This window comes from Medicago sativa, chromosome 8 (genome assembly GCF_051527215.1).
Source record: "Medicago sativa cultivar Bolivia chromosome 8, Bolivia_mono, whole genome shotgun sequence".
NCBI classification, from domain to species: Eukaryota; Viridiplantae; Streptophyta; class Magnoliopsida; order Fabales; family Fabaceae; genus Medicago; species Medicago sativa.
Window position 1 is genome coordinate 60,682,919 of NC_140756.1, and position 17,252 is coordinate 60,700,170.

A 17,252-nucleotide genomic window follows, 5' to 3' on the forward strand; every position below is an offset into this window, starting at 1 on the left:
TCTTAAATTAATATTTTAAAAATTAAACTGAATTAAGAACTAGTTAGTTAGAATGTCAACCAAAATAAATTGGTTCGCATGTTTTTTAGTTTGGATATTCTCCGCATATAACTAAAAAATAATATATCAAATTTGATCTCTAAAAAAATATATATCAAGTTTGATATGATTAGAATTCTCTCTCAAAGAAAAAAAAAATTCTCTCACAATTTTTTTAACATCATCACTGCATTCACAACTATGAATTTGAATCCAATATTTTTTATTAAATTGAAAGAAATTTGAAACATCTCTTTCAAATGGTCTTAATTAGCTAATTCATATATTGGTTCAATTTTTTATTCTATTTTTATTTTTTTTAACTTTTTTTGGATTTTTTAATCATTCAATTCAGTCTTCTTGAATTGTCAAACTATTTTGTAGAGTAATACTTAAAAGTATGATGAATATAAAACTAATGAATGAAAGTAACTTGACTAAAATAATGTATGTTTAAATTGAGTTTTCATCATGCTAGACGAAAAGTTAAACCTTATTGACCAAAACTATAGTTAACTTGGTTAGTAAGTTAAGTCTTACTATAGTTATCTAACATAGAGTAAAAAAACTACGACTCAAATATCTTGTAAAAAAAAACTGTGACCAAAATATCTTCTGCTTCATTTTCGATTCAACTAAAATATCTTCTGCTTCATTTTCGAATCAATTTGTAGAATTTTAATTTAATTGTACTTTTTGTTTTCTATTTATTATGCTCATGAAATATTATCTTTTTTAATTGAATTTTTTATCACTCAATTATCATATTTGTTGTTATTTTTGTCCAACCATTATTATCACCACCACCACCACCACATCATAATGGTTTTGACCCTACAAAAGTTAATATGTTGTCTCAGTTTTGATTATTATGAATAGAAAATTTATTTTTGAAACAAAAAATCATCATCTTTTTCACAAAAAGTGAGAAGTTGAAACCTAAATTATACCAAATGTTATAAGTGAGATATCAATTTTATTATGTTATTGTCATGTCTGTCATACACCCTCCGGTCACTATTATAAGCAAAATTTCACTTTTTAAATTCATTCAATATAAATAATGTATGTGGTTTATTTAATGGACCACATTCATCATTTATTGAATGAACCTAAAAAGTATATTTTTGCTTATAATAGTGACCGGAGGGTGTAGTAATTACTATTCTTTTGTTGGTAAATGAAGTTGTTCCGGACCGACAAAAATTCAATGACAAGCAGTCAAACGAGTCAAAGCCCAAGAGCACACGAGGTGAAATACGGTGAGGGTGCACGCATAGTCCTGTGTGGATCACCGCATATGAATGCGCCTCGAACCAATCTTCACTATTCAACTCATCTCTACCTACTTTTTGGATCACGTCTCATCTTCCGAAGACAGTTAGAGTCATCCGCGTCCATATAAGGACAATTCAGCGTCATCCTCCAAGATACACTTTCATTCACCTATTTTTTTGCACATAACCACACCTCTTTTCGCTAGTAACTTGAACGTTGAAGTGCTAACATGTAAGGCACCATCGTCTTTTCCCGTGGAAGCTCAACCTCCTCCACAAAAACATTGTAAACCACCACTTCATATCTTCGATCTCCACCGAACATATCAAAAGAAATAAACACACTAAAATTTGAATCAAAATAAAAATCTACAACCTACCAATTTTAACATTAATGTTGAAACTGTATTTTACGGATAGTGATTCTAATCTTTATTTGTCCTCTAAGAAAATTCTAATTCTTATTTCTGTCAAAAAAAATTCTATTGGCGAATGGCAATCAAGCAATCGGTTACAAGACAGAAGAGACAAATGATTGCCGCATCAGCTCGATATGTAACATGACTGATCAGTGATCAGTGCAAAACTAAAGTTTATCTAAATTATCTTTGTAGTAAGTTCAACGAACCTAAACTTTGTTTTATTTATCCTTTCATTTTTTATATACATTTATCTACTAGCATAGCACTACTTGGATGTTCCTTGTAAGGTTAGCTAGGTTAAAGTAAATTAACATTAACTAACACATTCGATTCAATGATTAAATGAGAAAATTAATGTAACTTGCCATATCCGATTCTGACAGCACTAAAATAATAAATAAAAAAAAAAAACATGTGAGACTGAGATTTAGGAAGTTGGGAAAGGACAGAATAAAATGAAAATAAAGTGGCCAAATAAAAACAGCTTTTCATGCTTTCCAATAGCCGTATTTAATTTTATCTTCACCGTTCATGTTTCCACTACTTTCTTGCCTGCCACTCTTCTTCATCTTCCTTTTTTACTTTTTCTTAATTTCCATCCCATAATATATAAATAATCACTTTTTGTTGCCAAACATAAGAATCAAAATCACTTGCACTTCAAGCAAACATTTCTTAAATAGATTTTATCAAATTTTTTCTAATTGAAGAGGCCAAAACCCAATAAAAAGATAACTAGAAAGCAATTAGACAAACATGGAGATTTAAAGAGAGTACAATGAAATTCAATCTGACTAACCATGAAATCAACACATTGATTGTCTTATTGAAAAGTATGATTTGCTTTCACCGTCTAATCTTAAGTCAAAATCTTTTTGAATTGTTGGATTTGACTTCTATCACTAGAAACACAATCAAGTATTCACACCTTTCAAACAATCCACCACAATTTTAGATTCTACATTAAACTCCATCAAAATACGATCTCCCTTCTTAGTTAACTTAAGTCCTTCGTAAACACGCAAAGTTGGACTACATACACAAAAACAAAACACACCGATTTAGAGTAAATACAAATCTATCGATCATCTTCTCGATAAACGACATCCACGATGTCCACTTCAACTAATAACTCCATCTCGACGAAGGACATCCACCACAACCAACAACTCCATCAACATGATCAGTTGTGTAAATTTCTTTAACCTTTCCCTTTCTTTCATTGACGTCCCCCGACTAACTTTTTCTTCTTACATTTTTCCGTTCCACCGAAGATATGAATATCTCTTAATCAAAATTCAAATTTTAATTTGACATATTATGATAAACTCTCCAATTTTTTTTAATTAAGTTGGTACAACTAAACAATTTCAAATCATTTAGCATCTAATATGTAATAAAAAAAATAATTTCTTTGATATATACCATTTAAGCACGTAATGGTTGTCAACAACACTTTCTGTCTTTCTCAAGTCCTAATTTCAACAATCACCGATACAAAATTGAAAAATAAATACCAAACATGGACCCTACAATATTTCCGTACTATGGGCAGGACTTCACATGACATAAGATAGTAAACAACTTAATATCCCATCTTTACACGTAACTACCCAATCCCATTTCCATTTCTCTCCAAATTTTCCATTTCCATACTCTATATAAATACCTCACCATCACCACCTACACAAACACACACACTATACCCTCCAAATTCACATTCCAAAAGTGATTCTTCCCTTCCTTCCTTCCTTCCTTCCTTCTTTGTGTTCCTCAAACACATGAGTGTAAGAGGAGCTAGAGAAAACAATAACAACAACAAAAACAAAACACAATGGAGAGCCAAGATCATCTTACACCTTCCCACGTGGATGCATCTAGACCGTCCCTTGGTTTCCCTTTGGGCACTGCCCTTCTCTTGATCATCATTTTTAGCTTGAGTGGTATCCTCTCTTGTTGCTACCATTGGGACAAAGTTCGTTCCTTACGCCAATCTTTTTCAGATTCTGACCCTCAAACTCATTCATCAAATAAATCTAAACTTTACTCCACCGTACGTATATTAAATAACCCTTTTAATTTTCACACTAGTTTTCACTTCCATTATTCTTAGACTTTTTTCTAATATAGTCATTGAATTTAAATGAACGAGTTCTAATATAAATTTTATCCTCTGCATTTGTTACACGGTGTAACATAACATACTGCAGAGTTTACTAAATCTAAATTAGTAACCCTGCAGTTGATATTACACCAGTGTGACTGATGCAGAGGATTTAAAGTGAATTTTTTTGTTAGTATAGTTTCTAATGTTGTTTCATGGATTGATTAGGAATTGAAGCAAAACAGGGGAGAAAGTTTTTCAGTGATGATGCCAGGGGATGATGTGCCAAAGTTCATAGCGATGCCATGTCCGTGTCAACCATCACGGCCGGAAAACATTGTTGTGACTGTCGAGAAGCCGCCGCCACCGCTAAAGCCACCGCAACTACCGATTCCTTTGTATTTGTAAATAATTAGTCGTGTTGTGTTACAACTCTTCTCATCATATGTTGCCACCGTTTTGTTGTATCAATGTATCTATGTTTTTATCATTTTCCTAGGAAATTGTTTTTGAGTAAAAAATGGTGGTAACATGTTTTTTGTGAAGAAAATGGTGGTAACATGTTATGAGAATTAGAAGAGCTTGAAAAAAAAAATGAGCAAAAAAAAAAAAAACCGAATAGGTTAGGTAGAAGGTTTTAGTAGATTTTGATTGCCATTACATTTCATTCTATTCAATCCTTGTGTTTTGGTATGTAATGTAACTATTAAAGAGATCTTAATGGTTTCTAAATTTTAGTTTCAGTTCTAAATGGTTTTTAAATTTTAGTTTTTATTGGGTCTAGTTAACGAGTGCTTTAAAATATTTTTAGATTTTAGTATTTTGTATGATGGCTAAATTTTAGTTTATTGGAAATAAAATTCCAATTTGTCTTTCTCTTCCGTGCTACCCATTTGATTTGATGGGGTAGGTTTGTCAATAGTGTCCGCCAGATATTGGATAAAGTGATGTTATTTGATCGTAAAAGGATTTACACCATATTTTGACACCGGATATAGATAATTTCTTTATAATTATCTATGTGATTTGAAGAAACAAAGGTGAAAAAACGAAATTACATCTACACCATACTGAATTGAACCTCTAAAGTGAGTAAAATGTAAAATTAACAAAATTAAGAGTTGTTATTTTAATAACTAATATAAAAAAAGCAATAATTAATGTGTACATACTTTTTTTTTTGTTTCACAATATAACATAATAGATTTATAATCTTAGAAATTTGGCATCACATAGCAATTTTTTGTTTTACTTAACACAATACATAAATTGATAATTGATTTTATGTTCTAAAGCATCCAGATAGAACAAAGTTGTACAATCAATTGTCCTAAAATCCAATAAAAAATTTGGCTCTATAGCTTAACAATTTATGCTTCATTTTTTTGGACATGGCTTTGAAATTTTTTTATGGATAAGTTTTGCTTTCTTTGAAAACTATATATACAGCTAGCATAAAAATATTATTTGGTTGGTGATATTATTTATGAGAAAACAAGCTCATTGATTGGGATGTTACTCTTAAGGGTTGGTTGGTTAGATTTATACATTCTCTACTTTCCCATCCACAGTTTTTAACCAACAAGAGTAAAAGCTCTTAAGGGTAAGAAATGAATTCTCTAACGATTGATCAAGATGGAACAATTGAGAAAGTGATTTTTCAATTTTATCATGGAAACTCACGTGTCCTAGCTGTTAAAAGAAATTCGTGTGCCTTAATAATTGCAAATTGGCAATGTCCTAAATAGTGAAGACCTATGTAAAGCATAAAGGGGACAAATGCAACAAATCAAAAAGGCACTCATTTGCGTCCCGGAATTCAAATCAATTAATTTTTTTTTTACCATAAGTTGTTAGACAAAATCTAATAATATCTAATTATCTATATGGATGAAAAATTCTTTAATAAAATCAGGATCCAGTCCTATCAGGAATAATAACGTGCACTCAAAATGATCGTATATTGGATGTCTAGAATGTGCCACCGTCGTGTTGAAATCATGATTGATTAAATTAGGTGGTAACTCGTAACTAGTCAGGCATTCCATCAAAATCATCAGCAATGTCAACTGAAATAATGAGATTTACCTAATATGCAAATAAAAGAGCTCGATTAATAAAAATGTCAAAATTGCTAAGTTTGATTTATGATTAAGATTTGAACTTAAGCTCTGCCACTTAAGTGTTTGACTTTACAATGCTATTTTTATTTTGTATATCCACGAAAAATGAAGGGCACGAAACTTGTGTAGTAAAATAAATAGGAATAAAATTGATGTTGAGAGAGTTGATAATACATGATTAGAGATGGTTTTAAGGTGGTGGTGGAGTAAGTGGCGTGCTACATAGGATGGAGTGGTGACATACACAAGGGCTGATCCACCATATAGCCAAGTGTGGTTTTAGCCACACATGATTATTTTTTTGTTTTTGTTTACTAGGCCTCAAAATATTGATTATATACTATTAGCCTGTTTGGTAAAGCGGCAAAAGCAAAAATATCGCGTCCCGAGGCAATTTTTGCCGTGAAAATAGCGAAGCTACAAAAGGTAGATTCTTTGCAAACCGAGTTTTTTTCAATCCCACCGGTACACCAAACACTCATTATATATGTTGCGCATATATCACGTTCTTTTATATGGTCCTACATGATTATTACCTTTTTTTTTGTTTTTGTTTACTAGGCCTCAAAATATTGATTATATACTATATATGTTGCAAATATATCATATTCTTTTCTATGGTCTAGCGGTAGAGATAGTTCTTTTCTCTTATACACGTTATAGGTTCAATTTCAACTTCAACTATACCTTGTTTATACAATTTTTTTTGAAATTATTAATTTTAAATTTTTTTTCAACTATACCTTGTTTATACAATTTTTTTTTGAAATTATTAATTTTAAAAAATTTATCGTATCAATTGTCTTACAGCCTCTAACTATACCTTGTTTATACAATTTTTTTTTTGAAATTATTAATTTTAAAAAATTTATCGTATCAATTGTCTTACAGCCTGTAGGGATCGAACCTACATTAGGGTTGATATATAGTTGCAAATATTTTGATGCTCGAGTTAGTGTTTGATTGAATATAGGAAGAGGAGGTGCGTGCATGTCTTTTGGTGTATGTGTAATACTTTGATAAGTGATATCATCTCATATGAATTAATTGGTAAGTCTTGTTGAGGTCGTTGAGAAATAACACAAAATCTAAATTTAAATCGGTATACGAACTAAAATGTTCATATGGAATTATTATCAACACTATATTGATATTTAATTCAGGGACATGACACATACCTAATATGGTGACAGTGAATATGCTCACATGATGGATTAAGACGTCACATATCAATTTTAAAAAATCCATTTTTTTTCACAGATTGAGATATAGGCTAAAATGTCCCAATTTTATTTTGTTCTGACTCACTAGATAAGTGATTAATTATGGATTCTATGACTTTTACGTATAAAAGAATCTGATTAGGATGAGACAACTCCTCTTGTATGTATGCCTAAAAAACAAAACTCTTCTTATATCTCCAACAATTTTTAATAAAATTAATCATTTTCAAACAACGGTGTACTCTTGTGCCTTTAATGTATAGGATGCTAAGTTAAAAGTAGAAAATTTTCATTGAAAGAAAACAATATATTATTGAGTTTTAAAAAGTTGAATATACATTTTTCATATTTTTTAATACAAGATTTTTAGGTTAATTTTTTAACTAGTGTTCCGAGACATTAGTTAACATTTTCTTAATATATAGTATTATATATAAAAAAAATGATATTTTAAGCCAGTGGGGAATTAATGTTGGCCACTTAAACGGTCACGAATTTTTAAGACATCAAAGAAAGCTATAGTAGTTCAAAAAAGTGATGATAGATTATGACCCACATAGAGTCATCTTGCAATAGGGCACTCCAAATTGGTTTATCATGACCTAATTTCACTGTTGAAGTGGGTTTCAACGTGAATAAGCTTCAAGCTATTTGAATCTTGATATTGTTTGTGCGGTACCATAGTCCATCATAAGTGTGTACCTTTCCGTGATTGTTGCCGGTACATAAACACTTTTTACATTCCTCTTATATATGAGTAGGGTCCTTATACAACATGTCCCCACCATCCATCAATTTCCTTTCATTACAGATAGATAATGCGCCCATAGAAAACTATGTTGCTTCCAAGTTTTGCTTGAAAAAAGTAAGTGACCTAATTTTATCTTGCTGATTCAGGGGTGTTTTTGTTTCCATTAGATGCTAAAAATATAGTGGAGGATTAAAATATTAAAAAGAAACAAAATGACTATTGTTTGAAGTTATTTTCTCTTTTCAAATGATGAGAAGAGATTAAGAGTCTTCTCTTTTTTATAAAAAAAAAAAAAAAACACCATACTTAGACTTCTGGGATGTTTGTGGTTCCACTCTATTTACACTTCAAAATAAATAAGTTATCAGCTAATAATGACATGGAATCGAATTTATGTTAACTGAGTTTTCTTTAGTCGAATGAAGGTTAGCTGAGGAAAAACAATCAATTACGAGACAATCGTCTCTTTTTCAAGTTCACATGAAGGTCGTGAGAGTGTTAAAATCAATTAAAGTTGTGTGGAACTTGACAAATTTACATATTGTTTGTAATGTGTTTATAGGAAAACTAACTTAGACGACTATTTACACGGAGACACATTCAAAGAAAAGAAATGCATGTATGGATATTGGAGGAAATAGATTACATTGCGAAGGAAGGATAAACAAGCTAAACATATTGGAAAATGGGAAGAATCACACACTACTTATGAAAATAGCTAAGCAATGCTAAATACTTTAAGCCACTGTATTTTGGTCACTAGGACCAGTGTTTCCTATATATATCACTCTTGTACATATTTTAGGGTTAAATATGTTTTTGGTCCCTATAAATATGTCAACTTTTCATTTTAGTCCCTCTAAAATTTTCCTTCAACTTTTAGTCCCTCTAAAATTTTCCTTCAACTTTTAGTCCCTATAAAATTTTCAATCTTCACTTTTGGTCCCTCTTTTAAAGTAAACTCATATGTAGAATTCATATTTTTTAATAAAATTTTCCAGAAAAACTCTAAATATTATAAGAATCACTCCAAAAAATTTTTAGAATTTTTTAACAAAACATGAATTTAATATGAATTTTTATATTTTTTACGGTTAAAAATTCATATTTAATTTGTGTTTTGTTAAAAAATTCTAATTTTTTTCAGGAAATTGTTTTAGAATATTTTACACATTTCTGCACAATTTCATTAAAAAAATACATAAATTAAGTTGAAAATAGGGACCAAAAATAGTGATTGAAAATTTTATAGGGACCAAAAGTTAAAGGAAAATTTTAGAGGGACTAAAACGAAAAGTTGACATATTTATGGGGACCAAAAACATATTTAACCCTATATTTTATTAAACACATTCAAACTATAAATCAAACAACTATTTTCGTATTTTTGTCCTTGTACCTTTATGCTTTACATTTTACTTATTGGTGGAACAATATTTAAAAACAGTTAAAAGAATTATTTTTCAGCCACCAAAGAGATTATTGGGATGAATTGCGGATTAGGTTGCTCTCTTTAAGATTTTTTGTGACATTGGTTAAAATTGTACATACAGACACGACGTTTCCAGAATAAAACAGTCTAACTACAACTGTATCAGAGTCCTATTGCACTATAAAGTCCGTTCTAAAACTACACCATCAAATATGGTGTTAAGAGCACTCTAATATAATATTAAGACCTCTATAGTATGGTACTATGACACTATGATTTGGTACTATGACTACTCTAATATGATATCAGGACCACTCCTTAACCAAAGAGACAATAATACTATAACCACTTTAAATTTGTACCAGGAGCACTCATGGTTGAAGGTACAATGGTACTATAACCACTCATAAATCGAAGGGCAACATTTCTTTGAAGAGAGAAAATTTTCTATAAGAGAAAAATTATCGTGGGGAAAGAAAAGAAAGGGGAGAAGTAGTTTGAAAGTGTGTCGGGAAGAATAAAGAAAAGAGAAAACTTGTAAATTCTTAAATCTTAGGTGCATTTAGGAAAAAGACATGATCGTTTTATAATGTTGGAACTATATAATGCATGTGTCTAAACTAAGTAATGTGAGGCTTAAGTGTTTTCGAATTACATTCACTATTCTACTCTACTATCCAACATGGTACTTTATAGTTTTTATTTTCAATTCACACACAGTACTCTATGTTTCAACATATATGCATTTCTTAGTTTAGTAGCTAATAAAAACAAAATTCCGCACTTAACACTCTTTTAAGTTTAGTAATCACACACAGTACTCTATCTCGACTTAATTTTAAGTTACATTTGAGTCTTATTAACTTTTTTTGTTGGTTCCTTAACACTATTTTTATAATGTTCTCAAATGCCAACATTATTATCACTATTTACCTAAATAATTCAAAATTGCCGAAAATTCAAAAGAAACCTAATTCTTCATTACCTTTATAAAAAAACTCAACAAAATCCGAAAAATTCATCCCAAAAACTCATAATTCATTCTTTTATTTTGTTCTCTTTCTCTCTCACACAACCACAAATAAGAATCTCGTCCTCTATATTATTCCTTTCTTTTCTTCCCTTCCTTCATAATCAGGATCATAAAAACACAAAACTAAATACAACAACAACCATGTTTTATTCCATTAAGTGAGATCAATTACTTGGGTCAAATTATGTCATAATATTTTATTATAAATCATATTTTGGTCTAACTAATTAACCTTTAATATTTCTTAATAGTTACTTAGAATTTTTATAGGTCTTCCTCTGTCTCTTGTGATTTGACTATCCTTTATCTGATATACTATCATTACTACAGATGGTCTTTACTCTACATGTCAAACCAACTAAGTATATTTCCACCATCTTATCTACTATGCGTGTTACCCCAAATCTCTCTATAATACTTTTGTTTATAATTCTATCATATACAGTTTTATCACTCATCCAACACAACATCCTCGTCTACACTACTCTTATTTTATTCTCATGCTGGTACTTCTCCGCTCAACACTCTATCACACAAATTGTCGAACTTACAACTGTCTGATAAAAAATTTCCTTTCAACTCGAGCTGGACTTTTGTAACACACAAAACACCTAAGGCTCTTATATGTTTCAATCATCTAACTTGAATTCATTGATTTACATCTTCTTCTATTTCTCCATTGTTTTGTAATATAGACCCAAGATATTTAAATTATGTAACTTGTTGTATGATATGATCTCAAACTTTTACCTCTAAGGTAGAAATATTTTGCCTTTTACTGAAATTACATTTCATATACTATGTCTTGTTGCTACTCAATGGACGTCATACACTTTGAAGATTTTTCTTCAAGTCTCCCACCTTCGATTCAATTTTTCCCTTGTTTCTCTAAGCAGAACTACGTTATTTTAAAAAATACACATCTTGATGGTTGCTCTAAGATGTGTTTCGTATGTACATCCAAAAGTAAAGTAGAAAGATACAAGCTTTGGTTGACCCTTGGGGAAACCTTATTGTTATATATATATATATATATATATATATATATATATATATATATATATATATATATATATATATATATATATATATATATATATATTCTTGATATCTCGAATACAAGCAATCCTAATTATTTTCTTCTCTTGGGCTTTCCACAAAATTCTCTTTAGGCACTCTATTATATGTTTTCTCCAAATCAATGAAAATTAAGTGCAATTGCTTTTTATATGTTGATATCTCTCCTGCACACGTTGTAGTAAATAGATTGCTTCCATGGTCGACTTCCCAGACATAAAATTAAATTGGTTATTAGTAACTTGAGTCTGTTTTCTTAATCTCTGTTTGATCACTCTTTCTCAAAACTTTATAGCATGATTCATAAGTTTGGTCAGATATAATTTGCACAAAATTTTGTGTACACTGTTATTCTTATAGATCAGAATTAAAATTCTTTTTCTCCACTTGTCACATTTAGACTATTGTCATGTTTTAATGCCCTTATCTAATCTTATGGATGCATCCCCTTCCTTTGTTTCCCAAAAAGGATGTCGTCTAGAATTTTACATAAAAACAATCAAATTAGAACCTTAAGACCCTATAGAAAGCAAAAAAAAATTGAAATTATGGAAAAATAATCTTTGCATTACTTTCCATAATCCTAAAACAAGGAGTAAACTGCTCACTTATCACAATGACATGCTTAACTAAAATAAAAGAAGAAGAAATAAAAGAACTAAAACTTTATGAAAATGCAATAGTAAAACAAGTGTTTACAATGATGAAGTGGCGGTGGGAAATGCAAGGATTACAAGCTAGTTTAAAGGCACAAGGGGTCCTAGATTCGTGCATTTCAGTAACCTCAAGATTTGAGCACAACAATTATGCAAGACCATTGAAATACACAACCATTATAAATATTTAATTCCTGAACGAATATTGGGTTGCTCCAGCTCCTACCGCATGCTCAATTGGTTTGTGGAAGAAAAGCTTATCCTAGATTGCTAAATTTCTCAATGGAATATTTTTTTTTGGAATGTTTGTGATTTGGTTTCTCATGCAATGTTCTTTCTCGGTTGGATTGGGATTGATACGAATAAATGAAGATGAAGAAATGATTTTATTTTTGGTTGCTTTTTATTTTTATTTTTGCATTTCGATGAAGAAATGAAATTGTGATTTGGGTTTTATTTTTAATGATTTTTTCTGATTTTAAAATTTTTAAATTTCATTTTTAATTTATTTAATTTTGAAAAATGATTATGTGACTTTTTTATTTTTTTAATTCAATAATTACACATGTGGTCTGACACATAGACATTGACCAGGTCAAAATTGGTTAAAAGGACTACTATTACAAAGGGTCTAATTCATAGAAGACTAAATTTATCATTTTTTTTAATAGAGGGCCAAAATCGCAACATTTAAAAAGTTAGGGGGCAAAAGTACATTTAAGCCTATTTTATAGTCAAAAGGAAAATACTATGGTGCATATCATTTATCAAGTAAAATTTCATACATGGTAGTATTGATTGGTTTCAAGCAAATTTCTCTGTTTTGGTTATGAGCTAAATCAGTTGGACTGTTAAAACATTTGTATAGAATAAATAGAATTTTTCTTAAGGTTGTGAATTCAACTTCTACTTCAGACATGGGAATTTCGTTAGTAAATAATTTATAAGTACTCTTACCATCCTTGATACGTCGGTAGGTGAGCTTATGAAATTCAACTCATCCATTTGTTTTGTCAAAAATAAAAAATAAAAACTAAGGATTTTTCCTTTATCAAATATTAAAGAATAGAAAACAAAGGATGTTATTGCGTAAGGATAATTTTTTTTCTCACTGAACTTTCAATGAAGTTGATAAACAAGTCCAAATGCATAAGAAACCATTTCCCTATTATTATAGACTGGGCATACGCTTTCATTTCGAAGTTGAAAAAGAAGTCAAAGCTATGCGCAAGACTAGTTTATTTAAAAATCTTGGTATATGCTTTCATTTCCCCGGAATATGGGGGAAATACATTTTTTTAGGAGAAAAGTTCATCTCATTTTATTTGATAATAAATCATTAGTATAAGATGATACATCGTTAACCATCTCATTTATTTATCTTCGACTAAACTCTACTTTATGCTAAATACATTATTTTTCAAATTTATTAACAAAATACTCTTGCGAATGATTATTTTTATTTAGTATGAATCGACTTTTTTAAGGAACATCAAGTTGACTTTTGTATTCCAAAAGTTTTGGTCCATTCACTATTATACATACAAGTTTAGCTAAACGAGTGCTCTAAAGACATTGTCCATTAACTATTATACATATGAGTTTAGCTAACAATGCTCTAAAGACATTGTTTAGGAATCAAGTAATAGAAATTTTGTCTTAAAAATATAAGTTTTTACTTTTGTCTTATCAATAATTACACCACTATTCGATACAAATTACCTATTTTAGAACTCTAACCAATGTCCTAAAGACACTCATTAACTTTCTCCAATACATATATATTTAAGTAAAATGTACTATGATTTGAGCATGTGCTATGATGTTAGCATGTGCCTCTTGTCCTATGATTTTTTGTTTGATTTTCCTCTCATAATACCTAAATTAATTTTTGTTACACCCTATACTTATACCTATTTTGAATTTTCAACCACCCTTTACCGTTCTCCACTTCCTCATTCTTTGTCCACCATTTCCTTCATTTTTTTGGCAGCAACTTTTCCCTTCATTTTTTCATGTAAAAAATTACACCTTAGGTTTTTTCAAATGATCAATTGTCAAATATGGCTTCATGTTGGTGATTGGCTTCATTTTCAATTTTCATGCCGCTTCTTCTCTCAAAGTAACCGTATTTTGAGATTTCAATTTTTGGAGTTTTTTTTTTTTACTCCTACTTTCTTCCCAATGGATGCAGCAATCAATCAAATTGATTCAATACTGTTATCACCACCGCGAGCACCATCTCTTGAACCGTGTGTGAATAAATTCCAGCACTAATTTTCAATTTTCACTTACGTAAACTCAATTACCATAAGTATACGTGAGTTGAGTTTCGTAACATCGCATACACCCTTTGAAAAAAAATCCAATAATTCATATCATCTTCAAAATATTCATCGAGTTACCCGGATTTTCAAAATAAAAATGAAAATATCTTTTAAAAATCCCAACGATTCATTAGAGTAGCGATAAACATCGCAAAAAAAGAGGGTTTGAATTGTGACACCATTTATGACTTGTCTAAGTTAATCTTTTGCTCAGAAACTTGCTGATCAATATCCAGAACCTCTTTAAGAAATTTTCCTTCTTCTTGATAAGCATTACAAAAGAGTAAACTGTCATCTACGTAGAATAAAGGGTTAAATATGTTTTTGGTCTCTATAAATATGTCGACTTTTCGTTTTAGTCCCTCAAAAATTTTCCTTCACCTTTTAATCCCTATAAAATTTTCAATTTTCACTTTTGGTCCCTATTTTAAAGTAAACTCATATATAGAATTCATATTTTTTAATAAAATTTTTCAGAAAAATTCAAAATATTATAAGAATCACTCCAAAAAAAATTTAGAATTTTTTAACAAAACATGAATTTAATATGAATTTATAAATTATTTACGGTTAAAAATTCATATTTAATTTGCGTTTTGTTAAAAAATTCTAATTTTTTTTTAGTAAATTTTTTTAGAATATTTTACACATTTCTGCACAATTTCATTAAAAAATACAAAAATTAAATTAAAAATAGGGACCAAAAGTAGTGATTGAAAATTTTATAGGGACTAAAAGTTGAAGGAAAATTTTAGAGGGACTAAAACGAAAAGTTGACATATGTATAGGGACCAAAAACATATTTAACCCTAGAATAAATTAGAGACAATAGGGGCATTTTGAATTTTTGCGCAATGGCTATGTCATGAATACGCCCATATATCTCATGTATTGTGCATTTGTGCTACATAGATGATTTATGTAATCCGGACTATGAATAGGGTGGAAAAAGTAATAGTCTAATATTTTCCTTCATGAGTCGGAAGCTTTTATGGCCCATAAGTAGTATTGTTTGAAAATTGCTCTTCTTACAACAAAAAACAGACATTCCCAACTGAATTGACGAAAGTACCTTTGCGTGACTTAAGTACCTTTGCGTGACTTAAGTCATGCTAGGTACCTTTGCGTGACTTAAGTCACGTTAGGTACTTTCATTGTGAGTTAACTTACGCAACGTGAGTTAACTCATGCAGGTTATAAACCTTAAGTCACGTTGCATGCTGTTATGACATAACAAGTCAGAAACATAACCATTCATTTTCCAAACTTTCCCAAACCTTCCAAAGTGCGATTTTTTCACCTTCAAGTACGACTTTGCTCATTCTTGCGTCATTCAAACTCAATTTCTCCCACAAAATAAAGTAAGTATTTACATTGCCCTTTTTTGGTTTAAATTTGGTACTTTTGAAGAAATTTTCAATTTTAGGTTTTTATAAATTTGGTTTGCATGTTAGTTTTATTTGATGAATTAAGTTATAAATTGTTGTTTAGAAGTTGATTAGAGTATGTTTGATTAAAATGTTGTAGGTTAGAGTTAGATTTGAGTTTAGGAATTGTTAGAAATTGTGTTGAACTCTAGGTGTCTGATAAAATGTCTCAATGAAAATTTATTTGTTTTTTGGATTATTGATGATGAAATTAGTTAGAAATTGGTTTGTTAATGTTGAATATAGTATGTTTGACTGCAATGTGGTAGTTTACGGAATGAAATGACATTGCCGAAATTTAACTGTTTTTGTTGAATAGTTAGAAATCACACAATGTCCGTATAAAAAAATCAATGATTTTTTGCTTTTTGAAATGTTGTGCAGATATGTCTCAGAGGCCTGACGGAGTTAGGGGAGGGAGTGAGTCCGCTACAAGTAGTTCAAGGAGAGAAAAGGAGGCACAACGCCCTCCTCAGGCTGGTCGATGGAGAGGTGGGGGCACGGGGTTTGGTAGGGCTGATGATGCAGAGGGATCATCGTCACAGACAGGTGCGTCCCAGATAGTGGACCCGACACAATATCAGTCTCAGTATGAGTAGCCTCAGTATGAGCAGGTTCACGATCAAGAGGGTGAGGCTGAGGAGGAGGAAAGGATGGAGTTCGAGGCCGGACCACAGTGCTTTCCTAGGGGGCCTTATGATTTGTCGCTTCTTCCGAAATTCGGTAAACATGGGTCGATCCCAAAGTAAGCATAATTGCTTTATTTTATTTTAATGATATGTTACTTTTTATGATTTAAAGTTTTATGTTAATACATTTTAAATTGACTTAAATTACGCGTCAATTTAAATTACACGCGTTCATTTAAATTATGCGCACTCATTTAAATTAACGCGTAAGAATTTAAATTACGCGCCTCATTTAAGAATTAAAATTTATGTTAGAATATTTCATGTTTATTTTAGTTATTATTTTTTTAACGGTGATGGTTTTTTTTTAAAGTTTAATGTTTATTTAACTTATTATTTTTTTAAACTTCAATGTTTATTTTATTTATTATTTAACGGTGTTGTTGTTTTTTTTTTTTTTGTATTTCAATTTCAAAAGTCGCATAAGGTGACCGGTGTCTCGCATAAGAAGAAGCTTAATCGTAGTAACTTAACAGTGCCGGTAACGAGAGATAGAAATGAATGGCTATCGACGCCCGTAAATGCATCAGGTCTTGCCCCCCCCCCCCCCCCACCTTAAGACTGAGTATTACAACATCACTCACGGGCACATTTGTGCCTTGTCACAGAGATGGCATGAGGACACCAGCAGCTTCCATCTGCCTGTTGGGGAGATGACCATCACACTAGATG

The 17,252-nt window shown here is 30.5% G+C and overlaps 1 protein-coding gene across 1 annotated transcript; it reads left to right on the forward strand.

The window, feature by feature from the left end:
* Nucleotides 1-3,431: 3,431 nt before the first annotated feature.
* On the forward strand, nucleotides 3,432-4,593 carry LOC146900145 (uncharacterized protein At5g65660-like). The gene is made up of 2 exons (XM_085731698.1): nucleotides 3,432-3,791; nucleotides 4,071-4,593. Exons 1-2 carry the CDS (start codon nucleotides 3,573-3,575, stop codon nucleotides 4,248-4,250), a joined length of 399 nt encoding a protein of 132 aa, XP_085587824.1. The 5' UTR covers nucleotides 3,432-3,572; the 3' UTR covers nucleotides 4,251-4,593.
* The last annotated feature ends 12,659 nt before the right edge of the window (nucleotides 4,594-17,252 follow it).

Excerpts from the sequence above, each read along its gene's own strand:
- LOC146900145 (XM_085731698.1), top strand. The coding sequence starts at position 3,573 with ATGGAGAGCCAAGATCATCTTACACCTTCCCACGTGGATGCATCTAGA. Across the intron at positions 3,792-4,070 it reads AATCTAAACTTTACTCCACC|GAATTGAAGCAAAACAGGGG; the intron begins GTACGTATATTA and ends TGGATTGATTAG.